We start from the raw sequence: 20,983 nt of genomic DNA on the forward strand, positions 1-20,983 counted from the left end.
ACATGTAAAAGTATGAGATTAGATCACTCCCTAACACCATACACAAAAATAAGCTCAAAATGGATTAAAGACCTAAATGTAAGGCCAGAAACTATCAAACTCTTAGAGGAAAACAGGCAGAACACTCTATGACATAAATCACAGCAAGATCCTTTATGACCCACCTCCTAGAGAAATGGAAATAAAAGCAAAAATAAACAAATGGGACCTAATGAAACTTAAAAGCTTTTGCACAGCAAAGGAAACCATAAACAAAATGAAAAGACAACCCTCAGAATGGGAGAAGATATTTGCAAATGAAGCAACTGACAAAGGATTAATCTCCAAAATTTATAAGCAGCTCATGCAGCTCAATAACAAAAAAACAAACAACCCAATCCAAAAATGGGCAGAAGACCTAAATAGACATTTCTCCAAAGAAGATATACAGATTGCCAACAAACATATGAAAGTATGCTCAACATCATTAATCATTAGAGAGATTCAGATCAAAACTACAATGAGATATCATCTCACACCAGTCAGAACGGCCATCATGAAAAAATCTAGAAACAATAAATGCTGGAGAGGGTGTGGCGAAAAGGGAACCCTCTTGCACTGCCGGTGGGAATGTGAATTGGTTCAGCCACTATGGAGAACAGTATGGAGGTTCCTTAAAAAACTACAAATGGAACTACCATATGACCCAGCAATCCCACTACTGGGCATATACTCTGAGAAAACCATAATTCAAAAAGAGTCATGTACCAAAATGTTCATTGCAGCTCTATTTACAATAGCCCAGAGATGGAAACAACCTAAGTGTCCACCATCAGATGAATGGATAAAGAAGATGTGGCACATATATACAATGGAGTATTACTCAGCCATAAAAAGAAACGAAATTGAGCTATTTGTAATGAGTTGGATAGACCTAGAGTCTGTCATACAGAGTGAAGTAAGTCAGAAGGAGAAAGACAGATACCGTATGCTAACACATATATATGGAATTTAAGAAAAAAAAAATGTCATGAAGAACCTAGGGGTAAGACAGGAATAAAGACACAGACCTACTAGAGAATGGACTTGAGGATATGGGGAGGGGGAAGGGTAAGCTGTGACAAAGTGAGAGAGAGGCATGGACATATATACACTACCAAATGTAAGGTAGATAGCTAGTGGGAAACAGCCGCATTAGCACAGGGAGATCAGCTTGGTGCTTTGTGACCGCCTGGAGTGGTGGGATAGGGAGGGTGGGAGGGAGGGAGATGCAAGAGGGAAGAGATATGGGAACATATGTATATGTATAACTGATTCACTTTGTTATAAAGCAGAAACTAACACACCATTGTAAAGCAATTATACTCCAATAAAGATGTAAAAAAGAAAATGAGTTACGGTACAGTCATATAATAAAATACTATTTAATCATTAAAAGTGATTGAGTAGAGATGTATTTATTGACATGGAAATACACCCATGATATCTTGTTAATTCAAGAAATCAGGTTACGCCATGATTTAGTATAATTATATAATTTAGTATAATAAATGCCATGTATAGTATAATTCTGCCTTGTGATATATATGAATATCATGTATCAAAAAACACCTATATATGAAAGGATATACACATTCCTACATTAATTATTTCTGGGTAGTGGGATTATATTTTTATTTTTATTTATGTGTTTACTGAGTCACTATTATGTTTCTGATAGTGTTCTAAAGGCAGAGGTTATAGTGCAAACAAGTAGACAAGCTACCTGCACTCATGAAGCTTACATTCAATTAGAGGGCAATTACAATAAAGATGTAAACAGTCAAGATAATTTCAAATTGTATGATAAATGTTATAAAAGAAAAAACAAAACAGGTGGCCCCATAGAGAATGACTGGTATATAATGAGCTGCCTCGTGGTTGCTTGGGGCAGGTTAGGACTATCATGAGTAGGTGAATTTTAAATTGAAATATGAAGGCTAGGAAGAAGGCAGCCTTTCAAAAGCCTTGGTAAGAGCTTTAAAGCCAGAGACAAGGGCAAAGGTCCTGAGGCAGGAATGAGCCTATGGTACTCCTGGAACAGAAAGAAGCCCAGGAGGCTGGAGTGTAGCAAAGAAAAAGGGGAGTGGAATGAGTAGATGTCTGAGAACCAGATAGGAGTCAGATTTTGTGGTTCTATGTGCCCTTTAAAAGTATTTGGATTTGATGTATAAGTGCAGGAAGGCCATGGAAGGGTGTTCATCAAGAGAGTGATACAATCCACTTTACATTTTAAAAGACCATTCTTGTTGCTATTTATACCTTCTTGAACTGTTTCAATTGTTCACTGTGAGCATGTAGGCAGGAAAATATTAAACTTTTTTTTATTTTGAAAAAGAATTAATGACAGATATTATAAAATAGAATTATGAGTAATTTTTATTTGCTTATTTATATATTAATATGCATTACAAGTTTCTACCAAAAAATCTAATACTTTTATATTCCCTCCAAATTGTCCAAAAATAAAAGTCTTGAAAGTACATGAGCTGAGGCAGTGAGTTACCTTACTTATCAAAGCCCTTTGAAAGAACAAGAGATAAAACATTTTGTTGAAAGAACATACTCTAGAGTCAAATCCTGACTTTACATCTTTCCATTGTTGACCTTTGGGCATTGGACTCAACCTACCTGGCCTTAATTTTCTGATAATAATGCAAAAAATTAAATGAAAGAAGAGTAATTAGGGTGAAACTTACATGTCCTTTTTTTAACAAAGCACTTTCATATTCAATATTATAATACATCATTTGTGAGGTCTCCAAAGGGCCAGTCACTATGCAAAAGGTTGGAATCACTCTAGGAAACAAGACACAGAGTTTTCTCAAGGATCTCCGTCTTCAGGAATATAGCCAAGAAATCCATGGATTTCAGAGAGTTCACGTCCAAGACAGCAACATAGGAGGCTTCTAACTCACCTCCTCCCATGGACACACTGGATCTACAGCTACACACAGAGCAATTCCCTCTGAAAGAAATCCAGAAACTAGCTGAGTAACTCCTACGTATCAGGTGAACAAGGAAATACCCACATCAAAATGAGTAGGAAAGGCTGAGACACAGTTTTACCATAAACCCCATGCCTGGCTCAGTGCCATACAATTGGGAGGAAATGCCCAAATCCCAGCCTGTCCCTGAGGAATGAAAGGTTTGAACCCCACATCTAGTGCCCCAACTTTTAAGACTCTTGACCCAAGGGACAGGCCCTCAAAACACCTAGCTCTGAAAGCCAACAGGGCTTGCATCCATGAGACTCATAAGACTATTGTAAACAAAGAAGTTCTTGGGGCTTCCCTGGTGGCGCAGTGGTTGAGAGTCCACCTGCCGATACAGGGGAGACGGGTTCATGCCCAGTCCGGGAAGACCCCACATGCCACGGAGCGGCTGGGCCCATGAGCCATGGCCGCTGAACCTGCGTGTCCGGAGCCTGTGCTCTGCAACGGGAGAGGCCACAACAGTGAGAGGCCCGCATACCGCAAAAAAAAAAAGAAGTTCTTAACTCACTGTGGTTATTTCCCCCAGACTCATCTCAGAGGGAATAGACAGAAACACCCATCTCCCAGGCTTTTCCTGAAAGAAAGCTATTTGCATACTTCAATAGCTGCTGCATGAGGGTTAGACTTCTAATATGCACACATCTGGGGATGACTACAGTCTTCCCCAGAGCCTGGAGGAGGCCAGTGGGCACTGTCTCTGTGTTCTCCCTCTGGCAGCTCCAAGTTGTACTGACTACCTAGTAGGAACTTGTGCACACATCTAGTGCACGAGCTTTTGCAACTGCCACCCAGGGGACACACCCCTTGATCTGGCTCTGGTGGCCCATGGGGCTTGCATTTCATTGGTCCCACAATGAAATGGGACAACTGTAGCAAACAAAAAAAACACTTCTTAACTGGCTATCCCCTCAGCTGTCAGTGCAGAGGGAGCAGACTGAAATGCTCATTTCCCAGTCTTTCCCTGAAAGAGATCTATTTATGTACTTTAAAAGCTGGTGTCTGAGGTCTGACTTCCAATCAACCTGCATCTATCACTGACTGAGATCCTCCCCTTTGGGACACTGACAGGTCTTGGCACTACTCAACTACTAAGAGCCACTAAGAACAAAGAAAGCAACTTGGACATGCACAAAGGTTTGAAAGACCGTTAAGAGCTGGGGCTGGGATGAATATTAAGGTTTATCTCCTACAAGAAACCAGACTCAGAGAGGCAGCAGTTTTATCTAATGCACAGAAACCAACACATAGAATCAAGGAAAATGAAGAAACAGAGGATTATGTTCCAAACAAAAGAACAGATAAATCTCTAGAAACAGATTTTAATGAAATGGAGATACATGATTTACCTGATATAATTCAAAATAAAGGTCATTAAGATGCTCACCAAAGTCAGGAGAGCAATGCATAAGTATAATGAGAATTTCAACAGAGAGATAGAAAATATAGGTAAAGTATCAACAGAAATCACAGAGCTGAGGAATATAAAAATTGAACTGAAAAATTCATTAGAGGGGTTCAACAGCAGACTAGATAAGCAAAAGAAAGAATGAGCAAACTCAAAGATAGGGCAGTAGAATTCATCCAATCAGAGGAGCAAAACAAAAAAAGACTGAAAAACAGTGTAGATAGCTTAAGGGACTTATGGGGCACCATCAAGTGGATCAACATTTGTGTTACATGGATCCCAGAAGGAGAAGAAAGAGAGAAGGGGCAGAAAGCTTCTTCAAAGAAATAATGGTTTAAAACTTCCCTAACCTGGGGAAGCAAGCAGACATCCAAATCCAGGAAGTACAGAAAGTTCCAAATAAGATGAACCCAAAGAAACTCATAGCAAGAAATATTATAATTAAACTGTCAAAAGTTAAAGACAAGGACAGAATCTTAAAAGCAGCAAGAGAAAAACAACTTGTTACATATAAGGGAAACCTCTGTAAGACTACAGGCAGATTTTTCAGTGAGACTTTGCAAGCCGGAAGGCAGTAGAATGATATATTCAATGGTATATATATTGAAAGAATAAAAATTGCCAACCAAGAATACTCTATCCAGCAAAATTATCCTTCAGAATTGAAGGGAGATAAAGAGTTTTCCAGACAAGCAAAAGCTGATAGAGTTCATACTGGCCTTATAAGAAATGTTAAAGAGACTTCCTCAAGCCAAAATGAAAGGATGCTAATTAGTAACAGGAAAGACATATGAAAGTAAAAATATCACTAGTAAAAGAAAATACATAATTAAGGTCTATTTTAGAATAGTCTAAAATTATAATGGTGGTGGGTAAATCATTTATAAATCTAGTATGAAGGTTATAAGACAAAAGTAGTAAAAAATAACTATAAGTACAGTAACTTATTAATGGATACACAAGGTGAAAAGATGCAAATTGTGACATCAAGCACATGAAATGTTGGGGGGAGGATAAAAATGTAGAACTTTAGTATGCATCTGCATTAAGTTATCGGCTTAAAATAGACTGCTGTAATATGTCTTATGTAAGCCTTGTGGTAACCACAAAGCAAAAACCTATAGTAGATACACAAAAGGTCAAAAAAAAAAAAAAAGGAATCTAAGCATACTACTACAGAAGATCATCAAATCACAAAGGAAGAGAGCAAGGGAAGAAAAGAACAAAAGAACTGCAAAACATCCAGGTAGCAATGAATGAAATGGCAATAGTAAGTCCCACCTATCAATTATTACTTTAAATGTAAATGGATAAAATGATGCAATCTGAAGATAAAGAGTGGCTGAATGAATAATAAAACAAGACTCAACTATATACTGCCTACCAGAGATTTACTTAAGCTTTATGCGCAGACACAGAATAAAAGCAAAGGGATGGAAAAACATATTCCATGCAAATGGAAACCAAAAGAAAGCAGAAGTAGTTATATTTATATCAGACAAAATAAACTTTAAGGCAAAGACTAATAAGTGACAAAGAAGATTATAATGATAAAGGGGTCAATCCAACAAGAGGATATAACATTATAAATATGTACCCAACTTAAAAGCACTGAAATGTATAAAGCAAATATTAACAGATCTGAAGGGAAAAATTAGGCAGCAATATAATAATAGTAGGGGACTGCAATACCCCACTTTCATCAATGGTTAGATCATCCAGACAGAAAATTAATAAGGAAGAATTGGACTAAATTACAGGTTAGGCTAGATGGACTTAACAGACATTTACAGACCATTCCATCTAAAACCAACAGAGTACACATTCTTCTCAAATACATGGAATATTCTTCAGGATAAATCATGTGTTGGGCCACAAAATAGGGTTTTTTTTGTTTTGTTTTGTTTTTTTGCAGTACGCGGGCTTCTCACTGCTGTGGCCTCTCCCGCCGCGGAGCACAGGCTCTGGACGCGCAGGCCCAGTGGCCACGGCTCACGGGTCCAGCCGCTCCGCGGCATGTGGGATCCTCCCGGACCGGGGCACAAACCTGCGTCCCCTACATTGGCAGGCAGACTCTCAACCGCTGCGCCACCAGGGAAGCCTAAAATAGGTTTTAATAAACGTAAAAAGTCTGGAATCATATCAAGCATCTTTTCCTGCCAAAATGGTATGAAACTAGAAATTAAGTCAGAAAACTGGAAAATTAACAGATATGTAGAGATTAAACAACTTGCCACTAAGCAAACAGGTCAAATAAAAAATCAAAAGGGAAATTAGAGAGTATCTTGAGACAAATGAAATTGGAAATATAACATACGAAAGCATATGGCACACAGCAAAGCAGTTCTAAGAGGGAAATTCATAGCGATAAACAACTACATTAAGAAGCAAGAGATATTTCAAGTAAACAACCTAACTTTGCACCTAAAGGAACTAGAAAAAGAAGAACAAAATAAGCCCAAAGTTAGTAGAAGGAAGGAAATGACAAAGATCAGAGTGGAAATAAATGAAATAGAGATTAATTATTAGAGAAATGCAAATCAAAACTATGAGGTATCACCTCACACTGGTCAGAATGGCCATCACCAAAAAATCTACAGACAATAAATGCTGAAGAGGGTGTGGAGAAAAGGGAACCCTCTTGCACTGTTGGTGGGAATGTAAATTGATACAGCCACTATGGAGAACAGTATGGAGGTTCCTTAAAAAACTAAAAATAGAACTACCATATGACCCAACAATCCCACTACTGGGCATATACCCTGAGAATACCATAATTCAAAAAGAGACATGTACCCCAGTGTTCACTGCAGCACTATTTACAATAGCCAGGACATGGAAGCAACCTAAGTGTCCATCGACAGATGAATGGATAAAGAAGATGTGGCACATATATACAATGGAATATTACTCAGCCATAAAAGGAAATGAAATTGAGTTATTTTTAGTGAGGTGGATGGACCTAGAGTCTGTCATACAGAGTGAAGTAAGTCGGAAAGAGAAAAACAAATACCATATCCTAACACATATATATGGAATCTTAAAAAAAAAAAAAGGTTCTGACAAACTTAGGGGCAGGACAGGAATAAAGATGCAGATGTAGAGAATGGACTTGAGAACACGGGGAGGGGCATGGGTAAGCTGGGACAAAGTGAGAGAGTGACATTGACATATATACACTACCAACTGTAAAAGAGATAGCTAGTAGGAAGCAGCTGCCCAGCACAGGGAGATCAGCTTCGTGCTTTGTGACCACCTAGAGGGGTGGGATAGGGAGGGTGGGAGGGAGACGCAAGAGGGAGGGGATATGGGGATATATACATACATATAGCTGATTCACTTTGTTATACAGCAGAAACTAACACAACATTGTAAAGCAATTATACTCCAATAAAGATGTTAAAAAAAAAAAGCAATAGGGAAGATAAGTGAAACTACCAACTGTTTTTTTGAAAACATAAAATTGACAAACCTTTTGCTAGACTCATTGAGAAAAAAGTTGAGACTACTTAAATAAATTCAGAAATGAAACAGGAGACATCTGATACCACACAAGCACAAAGGATCATAGGAGACTACTATGAACCATTATATACTGAGAAATTGGACAGCCTAGAAGAAGTGGATAAATCCTAGAAACATACAACGTGCCAAGACTGAATCATGAAGAAACAGAAAATCTCAACAAGCAAATTACTAGTAAGAAGATTTGATCAGTAACCAGAAACCTCCCAACAAAGAAAAGTCCAGGACCAAATGACTTCACTGATAAACTCTACCAAACATTTAAAGAAGAATTAACAGCCTTCTCAAACTCTTTCAAAAAATAGAAGAGGAGAGAGAATTATGACACATTGTTCAATGGAACATATTAGAGAGCCCCAAAATAAAGCCACAGAAATATGGTCAATTACTTTATGACAAAGAAGCCAAGAATATACAATAAGGATATTCTCTTCAATAAATGGTATTGGGAAAACTGGAATGCCACATGCAAAGCCACGAAACTGGACCACTTCCATCTTACACCATAAACAAAAATCAACTCAAGATGGGTTAAAGACTTGAATTAGGACCTGAAACTGTAAAACTCCTAGTAAGCTCCTTGACATCAATCTTGGCAATAATCTTTTGGATCTGACACCAAAAGCAAAGGTAGGAAAAGGCAAAATAAACAAGTGGGACTACATCAAACTAAAAAGCTTCTGCACAGCAAAGGAAACCATCAACAAAATGAAAAGGAAGCCTATGGAATGGGAGAAAATATTTTTGAATCATACATCTGATAAGGGATTAATACCCCAAATTTATAAAGAACCCATGTAACTCAATAGTAAAAAACCAAACAATGAAACAAATGATTAAGAAATTGGCAGGGGATCTGAATAGACACTTTTCCAAAGAAGACATATAGATGGCCGATAGATATATGAAAAGGTGTTCAACACCACTGATTATCAGGAAAGTGCAAATCAAAACCATATGAGTTATCACCTGATTAAAATGGCTATCATCAAAAAAGACAAGAGAAAACAAGTGTTGGCAAGGATGTGGAGAAATTATTGTGCATTATTGGTGGGAATGTAAATTGGTACAGCCACTGTAGAAAACAGTATGGAGATCCTAAAAAAATTAAAAACAGAATTACCACATGATCCAGTAATTCCACTTATGGGTATATAACCAAAAGAAATTAAATCATGATCTTGAATAGATATCTGCACCCCCATGGTCATTGCAGCACTGCTTATGATAGCCAAGTCCTGGAAACAACCTAAGTCTCACTGGATGGGCGTATGGGTAAAGAAAATGTGATTTTATACAAATAAATAAATTAAAAACTTCAGCAGTAAACAAGGAAATCCTGCCATTTGTGACAATATGGATGGACCCTGAGCCTATTATGCTATGTGATATCTAAAACAAAATGAACTCATAGAAACAGAACAGATTGGCAGTTGCCAGAAGTGGGAGGTGTGGGGTGTGGGAAAGGGGCTTTAGCTGGTCAAAACGTACAAACTTCCAGTTATAAGTTTCTAGGGAAGGAAGGTACAGCATCGTGACTATAATTAACAATACTCTATTGTATATTTGAAAGTTGCTGAGAGAATAGATCTTAAAAGTTCCCATCACAAGAAAAAAATTTGTAGCTATATGAAGTGATAGATGTTAACTAAACTTATTGTGGTAATTATTTCTCAATATATGCATATATCAAATCATTATGCTGTATACCTTAAACTAATACAATGTTACATGTCAAGTATATTCTCAATAAAACTGGAAAAAATTAAACTAGGAACTGGACAAAAAAAAAATCCATGGATTTCAATCTAGTGTGTTTCGCAGAGTGTGCTGTCTGAAGAATAATGCTTACAATCACATCTGAAACATTACACTCACCCCCACTTTCTCTAGTTACTTTCTGGCACAAGACCCTGGTTTATTGCCTTGGGTACTTATCACTACTTGAATTTATCCTGGTTATTAATTTCACTTGTTTATTTTCCTCTACTAGAGTCAAAGTTCTTTGAGATCAGGGACGTTCTCTGTTTTGCTGTTGTATCCTCAGCACTTCATTATAGTAGGTGCTCAGTAGATTCACTGTTAAATGAATCAGAATAAAGGGGTAGCACAGAAAAGACAGTGATTTGCTCCAGTTGGAGGTCAGTGTAAAGTTCTTATCAGATCCTCCTATTAGCACTGCTAAGTGGTGCCATTATTACTACTCTCATCTAGACAATTAGGAAGCAAATTCAGATAGGTTAAAGTATGCACTCAGGGTTAGCTGACTACTAAATGGCAAAAGTAACATGTTCTAAGCCCAAATTCTGTGTTCTTCAGGCTGCATATTGATAAAGTTGCAGTGAAATTGGTTTTCCATGTTCCACGTTTAATCTAGTCCTTAAAACCTTGAACATAAACTGGTAAAAAGTACCATTAAATTTAAAAAAATGTGTCTGTATATATTTTCATCTGTAAATGAAATGCATCTCTGTGAGAATGTGTAAAGCAGGTTAGGCACTACAAACAACTGAGTCCAGGACATACTTGTTAGACTGTAACAGTGTTTGTACTCATTAGTGTCATGATGTGCTTAGAGCAACCCTTTGATTCTCAACTCTAAAAAACATTCCTTAACTGAGCGTAAAATCCCATGCTTAGAGATGGTGTGATAGTGTTTAGGATAGAATTTGGTCAGTCTGTGCTTTGTCTATGCCTAACCAAAAGGACACTAGGGGAAACACTGAGAGTTTTCTAAAATGTCAAAGCAGATAAAACAGATTCAAAGGAAAATGGAGTGCTTTGTTGACGTGTGTAACTTTCTCTGCCTTTTGAGTTGCAGGGAAGTTATTCATGATACTTGGGTATGATCCTTTTCTTTGGGATTTCTACTAAAAAGCAAGAACTCAATTGATTTTGATGCCACCTTTTGGCTACTACAAAAACTTCAGCTTATAAAGTTTGGGTTAAAACAACTTTGAACCTTGTCTGATGCAGCCCAATTGCCAGATTAGACAGACCAAAATAATCATCTTCCTAGTATGAGCTTCAGATAGGGAAACAGGAAAGATTAAGAGAGAAAGATTAAGAAAAGAAAGATTAAGAAAGATTAAGCTCTTCTATTTAAGTTTTGCATCAATTTGGCATCTAAGTGAAGCAATAATAACTTTGTCTTCAATTCACTGAAGAAACACTTATAAAATGACAAGGAGGTCTCATAAATCTGTTTGATTGAACATACTACAAGCCCAGACCTATTACTTGGTTTAGTTTTAAAATCTATATCAAAATAATATATGCCTATGAAAATAAACCAAACAATAATGAAGAGCTTATAATAAAAGTAATAAAAGCAATGGTCTCCTGTCTTAGGAGATTTCTTTCCAGAAAGATAATCTCTCCTCCTTCTGGTTGTTTTAGTCAGTTCAGGCTGCTATAACAGAATACCATAGAGTAGGTAGCTTGTAAACAACAAAAATTTATTTCTCACAATTCTCGGGACTAGAAGTCCAAGATTAGGTGCCTGCTTGGTCAGGTTCTTGGCAAGAGTCCGTTCCCTGGTTTGCCATCTTTATTCTGTATCCTCAAATGGAGGAAGGGATGAGAGAGCTCTCTGAGGTCTCTTTTATAAGGGCACTAATTCCATTCATGAGGGCTACACCCTCCTGACCTAAGCACATCCAAAGGCCCCACCTCCTAATACCATCACTTTGGGGGTTAGGATTTTAACATATGACTTTTGGGGGAACACATTCAGTCCGTAACACTGCTTTTAGTTCTTCTGGCAGTTTTTTGCATAACTTTAAATCATATGTTTATTCTTTCATTTTGTACTTTATTAATTTTAGATAGTATCCATTGATAGCCTGCTATGAAAAATGAAGATTTAACTAATTTACATTATCTGTTTTTCTGTTCTCCCTCCTTGTTCCATGTTTAACGGTTAAATTATTGCCTTCAGATTCTCTTATAGTTTACTTTTGTGACTTTAAATGGTACACTGAGCTTCAGTTGCTTGTTCCACTAACTTTTGTCAGTATCTTGACTCCTCTTTATATAAGAGGAGGATATTATCCCCACTACCCTCCTCTCCATCTTTCCTTTCTATTCCACTTTCTATGTTTACCCTTTACATGATCAAGTTTGTTATAAAGTTCAGTTCTGCAACTTCATCAGAATCTTTCATGTTCTGTTGGTAGGTTGATTCTAGAAGTTGGAAATAAGACTTTTACTTTATAATAACTACGTGAAGTTTAGTCACTGTCTGGCCATTACATTTTCATTTCTACTGTGTCCCTGATATCAAAGCCAAATCTTACACTTTATTTGCAGCTTAACATCATGCTACATTTTAGTTTATTTCAACATAGGGCAATGACATTCATGTATAATGTTTTATTTGTCAGCCAAGTTTTTTTTGAATAGTCTTTATCAGGACCATAAGTTTGTCTACCATTCCAATCACATTATTTTTCAGAGGCTCCCTCTTCTCTGAACACCTGCCTTGTAGAACTTCTGTCCTTTTGTTCCACTCAGGACCAGGTAAATTTTAGGCCTACTGCACAGCTTTAATTCTGGGACTTATCTACCTCATTAGATTGGGTCCCACTTCTAGAGGTGCCAGATTTAGCAAATAAAAACACAGAATGCTCAGTTAATTTTCAATTTCAGATAAACAAGAAATATATATATATTTTTTAGTGTAAGCATGTCCCATGAACAATTTTCTATATCCCAACTTGTCTTCTTTCTTTGTCGACACCCTTGTTTTGAGGGAGAACATTCTTGATTATCTTCCTAAGAAGAGAAAGCACAGGAAGTAACTTTGAGAAGTCCCTGGAAATATTTTTCTTCTCTCTCTTTACAGTTGACTGATGGTCTAGCTTTAGAAGTGTAACTTGAAAGACAATTCCCGTCAGAAATTTGAAGATACTGTTCTATTGTTTTTAGCATCCAGTGTGTCTAATGCTAGTCTGTTTCACATACCTGTGGTGACTTTTATCCTCTGGGAAAGCATTTAAAATCGTTTCTTTACTCTTGGTTTTCTGAAATCCCACAATTTGATGTAGGTCTTTCTTAAAAAATATTCTTTTTGTTCAGGCCTCAATGGGGGTCCTTCAATTCTAAAGAACTATGACTCTCATCAGCTCTGAAAATTTTTCTTCAGTTATTTCTTTGCTGTTTTCATTCTTTCCATTTTATTGTTTGTCTTTTGGGAATTCTGTTAGTCATACCTTGGACCTCCTGGATTAGTCTCGATACCTCTTTTTTTTCCCTTATATTTTCCATCTATGATTTTTTATTCTGTATTCTAGGAGATTCATCAAGTTTTTTCCAGCTCTGCTTTTGATTTTAAAATTTTGTTAATCATATTTTAAATCTCTTAAAGCCCTCTTGTTTCCTGTTTATTCCTTTAATAACATAGTATTTTTATGTATGAATAATCTGCTTGAATTACTCCGGAAAAAAAAAATTTAAGGTCCCTCCTATACCCTGAATTATTTTTATTTCATCCGGCATCAGTTTTTGTTTGTTTACTTTAGTCTTTCTCTTTCCTATTCGAATTTCTCTTAAACTCCTGATGCTACTTGGTTATCCATTTTTACTAAAGAAAGAATTGGGTTGCTTGTGTGAATTTGCTCTGTTTCTGTGTTAGTAGCTCAGTTTTTCCAGGGAGGCCTCTGCCCCGTATGGGATAGGAATGTTGTATTAGCTGTTAGGTTTCACTACAGCATGAACTGGTGGGAAGCTGACTGTCAGTCATGGGCTTTTACAATGCCAGAAAATGAAGGGTTGTAGACTGGGGTACCCAATCCCACAAAAGCCCTTGCTATCATTCAACAAAAGAGACCTCTGTTTTTGCCCATTTTTCCTGGATGCTAGAAGTCTTAAGTGTAGGTGTATGGGAGGAGCATAGAGACACTGATTTGCACTGTAGACCTGTATATAAACCTTCATTAATCTTCTTTTCGCCACATTTCTCACTCTCAGCTTTGAGTCCAGAATGTGTCATGATTTCTAACAGGCATATCATATCCCACCCTTTTTGTAGCTTTTCTATGGTGCATTCATCACTCAACGCAGTCTCATATGCTCTCCATCTTCCAGAAATTGTTGAACTCTCTTGTGCAATTGTGTGCAGATCCCATCCTGCACATCCTTAGCTGGTATGGTGAGGTTTATTCCTTTTTGTACTTTTATTCTTTTATTTCCATGAGTCTCGGGAAAGAAGAGAGATGGGCTTAAGTGCATCTTACATCAGCTCAAACTAGTAGTTTGTAGTTGCTTCTATTTTGTTGTTTCATGGTGGAAATATAATTCAAGTTAAATAATGAGTTACTTCCTCAATCACTTTTGCAGAATTGTTCAGCTGCAACCATTGCCATCTACTTTGTACCTAAGGAATCTGAGGGCCACTGATGTTTAAAGATATCAGACAGACTTTGATAGAATGACTATAGATTTGTGCAAAAAACTAAGGAGGATTCTAAGATATTGAAAAACTTATTCTGAAATTGATCTCATCCATTCTGCAACATCTGATGAGTGCCTAATATGGGCCAAGTACTCGGCTAAGTGTTGGCAAGGTAGATGGGTATAAAGATGAATAAGATACAAACTTTACCCTTGAGGATCACATAATCTGATGAATAACTTGAGTTTATGTAGCATTTTGCAGTTTATAAATCAGTTTTACCTGTGGGGGACTCGTGACACTTACTGATTTACCATTCAGCATTTTAACTACTCCTAAGGGACTCCAATGATCCATGACATGTAATAATTTATTCATTTGCTTGGGTACAAATCTGAATCACATGCAGAAGATATAGTTGCTTGGGTGGTGAAAGAGCCAAGCTCACTCTTGTGGAATCGTGAAGTAGCCTTTTGCATATTGTATATGAATTTATAGCCAGATTCTTGATCCATCTAGATGGGATTACAAACATGAAATGGGTTTATTTTTCCCCTATTATTGCCTTTAACAATGTTCTTTCAAATTTCTTTCCTTCTCGTTTTGGCATCTTGGGTAGCTTCCTTCCATAGCTTTCTAAATACTTTCTATTGTTAAAAAGTTCAGGGCAGTCCAATTTAAAATTTGAATCTTGCTTCTTCCAATTCCCCAGCTCAGGTTTGAACACTGCAAGGGAACTTAGAGTGGGAGAGAGGCCCTGTTCTGCTATTTCCCTTCTCTTCCCTCTCTCCTGGTCCTAGCTCTTTCTTTGTGTGTGACAGATAGAAGGAAGAGTATCTGTTACTTTCCTGGCCACTGTCCTAGTCCCACATGGTTGTTGCTACTGCAGCTAAGATGTAACTGACTATCCATAAACTCTGTCTTTGGGGTAAGCATCCAAAGACTGGCTCTCTCATGGTGCACAAGTGGAAATTCTCTGGGGAAGTCCTCACTGACTAGTTCTTTGACTTGAGAAATCACCTTTGGCTTGCCCTCCACCAAACCCCTTTGGCTTTATCCCTGGTGATTCACCTCCAGTCTCTTGTCAGATGAGGTACCACCAGGAGGATGCAAGCCCATTTACTTGACTCCATGTTCTCCCATGACAGGCTGCTTCAGTGCTGCCCTCTTTCTACCCCACTGGTTTATTTCAACTCTCCTGTGATCTCTTTGGGTCTCACTTTTCCATGCTAAAACATTAAACATTTTTCAACATTATTTTCAATGGCAATATAGTCTTCTACTTTATGGATGTGGAATTCTTTATGTAACCAATCCCCTGTTGATGGACAATTTGATTATTTCAACTTTTTACTATGACCAAAAGGTGCTTTAAATGTTAGGCAGGTTAAAGGGGAGTTGGAGAATATTTTGCAACTGTCTGGGGAAAATGAAGCCGATTTTTAAATTTTATGTTATATTAAAGTATACAGGGGCTGAAATGATGTGAAATATTTCCACAGTCACTAAAAATATTATGTTGTTCTCTTAGGAACAAGCCCATTTTGTTTTACTTTAACCTGCTCAGCTGTACCAGTCCCTCCGTGGTGGTAAACCTACAGTGCCCTACCAGACAGGTAAGGCAAAAAAAAAATGCCTCGCTGGTGATGTTAGCGATTTTGAATATTCTTGGGTGAAAGAATTGAGAAACTACATTTGGGTTCTGGGTGTGTGTGATTAATGATGAATTTATGGAAGGTGGGAAGACAGAAGTATAAGCTCATGTTTGTTCATATACAATTTTAAAAAAGCAGTATTACTAGGAACCTCAGTGATTATCTTGTCTAACCACCTATTTTTATAAATGAATAAACTGCAGCCCAGAGAAGTGAAGATATTTTTCTCAGGATCAGTATTAGGAAGAATAAAGCCAGCTACTGTAACTAATAAACCCGTTTTTCAGTGACTTAAAACAACAGTTTCTTTTCGGTCATATAAGAGTAAAAGGCGGTGTTTGTGGTCAATGGGCAACTCTCTTCCAGGCTCTTTTCATCTGGTGGCTCTGTCATCCCTTAAGTCCTCAGCAGGAGCAGCATCCAGTTGCCGGAAGAAGACAGAGAGGCTGAATAAAGCACCCCTGTTCTTAAAAGCCTTGGATCAGTAGGGTCACACAGTGCATTTCTACTTACATGCCATAGACTCATTAGTTTTATTTGTTCACACCAAGATGCAAGAAGGAGGGAATAAAGCAATGTAATTGTGGGCTGAGCAGCCTCTTGTGTACCATGAACAAATGAAACAATAGGGACACACTTCATTGTTTCTTCCATAGTCTATCCCTCTGTCCTCCAGAACACCCTTCTTCCCAAGGGAGACAACCCAGAATCCCATGTGGTACTATCTTTAACCCATAGTCTAGGATCTATGGATTATGGATAGTCTCTCCATCAGGTCTTGACACTAAATGCACAAGGGGGAACAGGGCTAGGAAAATTAGAATACAAGCTCCCATTCAGAAAGGGAGGAGGTATAAATGCACAGTGGTCTTTAGTGCATGGCACTGGAGAACAGTCTTTTATTCGACCTACCTGGATCATGTCCTCTGAAGGAAGTTCCTTATCCATCACATCCTATGATTCTTTGCTCAACCACCTGAAAGGTTATTTCCTGTCTGTCAGCCTCAGACCACACCATTGCTGAGCATTGGAAATATACCCTCTTAGGGGCCATGTGGCTTTGAAACTTTCTTCCTATTGTGCGAGTTTAGAACCTCAAAGATTATATTAACAGTGAAAGGCCTTTTCAGGTTAGGTCATGAATTTGGCAGTACCACTACCTCAAAAACTTAGTAAGATTTTGACTTAGTTGCTTCCTCTTGGTTCCACTTTGCTGTACATCAGAAACTAACACAACATTGTAAATCAACTATACTTCAATAAAATTAAAAAAAAATAACTCCCTTATCTAAACCCTCAGTTCTTTTGCCCCTTCTCGTTTACTTGTACTTCCCTGGCAGAACATCATTCATGGCTAAATGCAGCTTTCTGCCTACTCCATGCCTCAACCCAGGCAGCTGTGTGTTCTTGCAGAAAACACACACAACAGTCCATTAAATTAAGGACCACTAACCTCAAGGGGGCCCTTAATGCTGTCCCCAAATCACACAGGAGACCCTTTGCCCATTCACTAGCTACTCTGCTAGAAAACAATTTCACACCTTTTCCTCTCACCTCAAACCTCCAAGACCTCCTTCCCAGTCTCCATGTCAGCCTCTGACTTAGCTTCCTATTTCACTGAGAAAGTATAAGCATTCAGAAGACAACTTTTACGAGCTACCACACTGACCTCCACTTGCCTACCTGTCATCATCTGTGTTCATGTATTTACTCTACCTTCCCTGCTCTTACTGTGGAGGAACAAACTGTGCGCCCAAGGCCAGCCCATCCACTCGTGCATTAGATCTTATCCTCGCTCACAAAGTCCAGCACACAACTCCAGAAATCTTCTGTTTTTTTCTTTTATTACCATTTTCCTTCTCTACTAAGTTATCCCCATCGGTAGACAAACATGCCATCTTAAATAATTCTCTCCTTGATCCCACATCCCCTTCCAGTTACTGCTTCATATCTCTGTGCCTCTTTTTTTTGCCAAACTCCTCATAAGAATAGTTTATATTCAATGTGTCTAAATCCTCCTTTCTCATTTTCATTCAGGCTTTTACTCCTACTCTATTTTCTCCAAATGATATTGATACCATTGATCTCCATCTATTTAAACCAATGGTCAGTTCTCAATCCGTATTTACTTGAGCTAACAGCACTGTTTAATCAATCCCTCTTCCTTAATATACTTTCTTCACTTGCCCTCTAGGGCACAACATTGTGTTTCCTCCCAACTCTCTGGCTACTCCCTATCAGTCTTCTTTGATGGTTTCTCTTCATCTTTCCAGCATCTTCTAAACACTGGAGTTTCCTCTACCTACATTTATTCCTTTTGGCGATTGCACCTAATCTTGTAGTTTTAACACAATCTATATGTTGCACTTCCTAATTTATCTATCCAGATCAGTCTGCTCCCAGAACTCCAGATCTTTCTATCCAACCACCTATGCCATGTCTCTACAGGGATATTTAGTTAGCATCTCAAATTTAACATGTCCAAACTCAATTCCTAGTCTCTGACTTTATCCTTAAAATTGTTCCCCACCCCCCATCGGTCTTTTCTATTACAGCTGTAAATACCATCAAATCATCCTTGATCCCTCTTTTCTGTCACACTCATGTTTGAGCTGTGAGCTAATTCCTCTGGTCTCCATTCAAAATATACCCAGGACCAAACTCCTCCTTTTTTCACCATCTCCTCCTTTTTTCAAGGAACCAGCTAGATTAGTTCAATGACCTCCTGAGTGGTCTCTTCTTGCCCCTGTCTCCAGCCCCTTAGACTCTCTTTTCTGCCCAGCAGCCAGTGTGATCCTGTTAAATGTAAGTCACATTATGTCCCTCCTTTGCTCAAGCCCCCTCCCCTCAATAGCTTCTCAAGTTACTCATATTAAAAGCCAAAGTCCTAACAATGGCCTACAAAGTTCTTCACTGTCTGCCCGACTCTGACCACATATGTTATGGCTCTCCCTGTGCTCACTGCACTCGGGTCATACTGACCATCTGTTGTCTTCAAAGGATCCAGGAAAGTGCCTACTTCATAGCTCTAGACTTTGCTGATCTCCCTGCCTAGCCTGCTCTTCTCCAGATGACTAGATCACTAGTCTTCTTCAAGTCTTCCTCAAGTCTTCCTCAAATATTACCTTTTGTTGAGGTCTCCCTTAACTACCTATTTAAAATTAGAATCCCACCCTGGTACCTTTCATCCTCTGGCCTTCTTTCTAGCCTTATTTTTCTCCATAACACCTGCTACCATCTCATAGCAAACAATTTTGTTTATTTGTTGTTAACCATCTCCCCTAGAGGGATTAGAAAGTAGGGATTTTTATCCGTTTTGTTCACTACTGTGTCCCCAGTGCCTAGAACAGGCTCAGAGTAGGTGATCAATAAATATTTGTTGAGTGAATGAGTAAATGAATGAATGAGAGAATATCTTCCCATTCCCAGTCTAGAAAATTTTCCACTACACTATACAAATACATCATTCCCATGATGAAACAAAAAATCCTTGCACATTATGCTTTTTATTACATTTCACAAATTACTAGATTACATAAATTACTAGATTTACTAGATTATCCTTTCTTCATGGCAAATTGTAGTGTTTTAACCTTCAGTGTAACTCTCTCTTCCACTCACCAAATCCTAATTTATATTAGAATGTTAACCCTATGTGAATGGAAGATGTAAAAATAATGATGAAGAACTATATTCAGAATGTCCCTTTGTGTTTATACAAAGAATCAGAACTGAGTCAGAATATATATTAGCTGCCAATAATGCAGGATTGCTTTCAGTCTGCCAGGCAGTAGTGCGTCTACTGATCCAAGCCATATTTTTACGCATGATGTTTTTTGTTAATGCAGCATGGTCCAGACATGTGTCATAAGCATTTAAAGGACAGACCTTGATCAATTAGGATACCCAACCTCAGTGTGACCTTCATTTTTGGCTAATTATATGTTGATTGCTACTAATCAGCACCCTATTTGAAGTGAACAAATTGGTCTGATAGAGAGTAAAGAACATTTGCTATATTGTTTTTTAACAGCTCATTTGTGTCTGGAATGAAATTTGATGTGATTCTCATTATCAAAACATTTTTTACCACTTAAATTACTTTCTTTTATATGTTGCATACACCGCACTTTTATATGTGTAGTATACATTGTATGTGTGTGTATGTATAAATACAGAAATCATCATAGCCTTAACTCAGTAGCTCCTACCATCATTGAAAGCCTATGAAAACATTAGTATATTCAGTATTCACTTTTATAAATCCATTTAAATGTATCCAACAAGGGGCTAGTTCAGTTATCTTTCAGAGTCATGTAAGTAAATTGCCAAAGTCTAAATGTCTGTGAGGTAGCTCCTAATACGTTAATGGTTTTTTCAGCTTAGCCCCGATCAGAGTAAACTTTTGATGTTCGCATTGGCAATGACCTCAGTCTTCTTCCAAAAAATGTGAGCATGTTGGTTGGTTGCTGTGAATGTCCCTAAACAGTTCTTCAGTTTTTATAGAAAGATACCTGTGAGACTTTCAATATTTCCTCTAGAGGTGTGTGAATGTGTGTATGTGCTTGTGTGTGTGTGTGTGTGCATATGTGTGTAGGAGACTGAGAAAGAGAAAATGCACCCGGAGGTGTGAATGTGGAGATGAGTTGTTTACCTTGTCAAAACTTCTAAAAGAAATTGGACTGCTGCTGCTACAAAACAATATTAACTGTGAGATTTTTGAGGTACCCATTTAGTTATCTACCTACTACCTTAGCTGTGGGGTCAATACCAATTGTCCTCGTGTAGCAGAGACATGACCCAAAAAAGGGGAAAGAGATGTCACCTCAGCAGCCGTGTTTTTACCTAACTACCAGTGGGGATTGAGCTAGAATCTGGTCAGTGAGAATGGTTACCAAAGTACGGTAGGGAGATGGAGCAAATCAGAGCTGAGAAGCCTTTCCTAAGGAGGAACTGAAGGTGGAGGAAGGGAATGTTCAAGGATTGACTA

General features: G+C 38.0%; 1 protein-coding gene across 1 annotated transcript in view; it reads left to right on the top strand.

Annotated features, from left to right (window-relative positions):
* Positions 1-20,983, top strand: part of SLC44A5 (solute carrier family 44 member 5) — a gene marked incomplete at both ends in the record, with an annotated part of 394,265 nt that overhangs the window by 325,739 nt on the left and 47,543 nt on the right. The window contains one exon of the mRNA XM_082863282.1: positions 15,870-15,954. Coding sequence (XP_082719408.1) covers positions 15,870-15,954 — 85 coding nt within the window. The remainder of the gene's footprint in view (positions 1-15,869; positions 15,955-20,983) is intronic.

This window comes from Leucopleurus acutus (assembly GCF_964270905.1).
Source record: "Leucopleurus acutus genome assembly, chromosome: 2".
Lineage (NCBI taxonomy): Eukaryota > Metazoa > Chordata > Mammalia > Artiodactyla > Delphinidae > Leucopleurus > Leucopleurus acutus.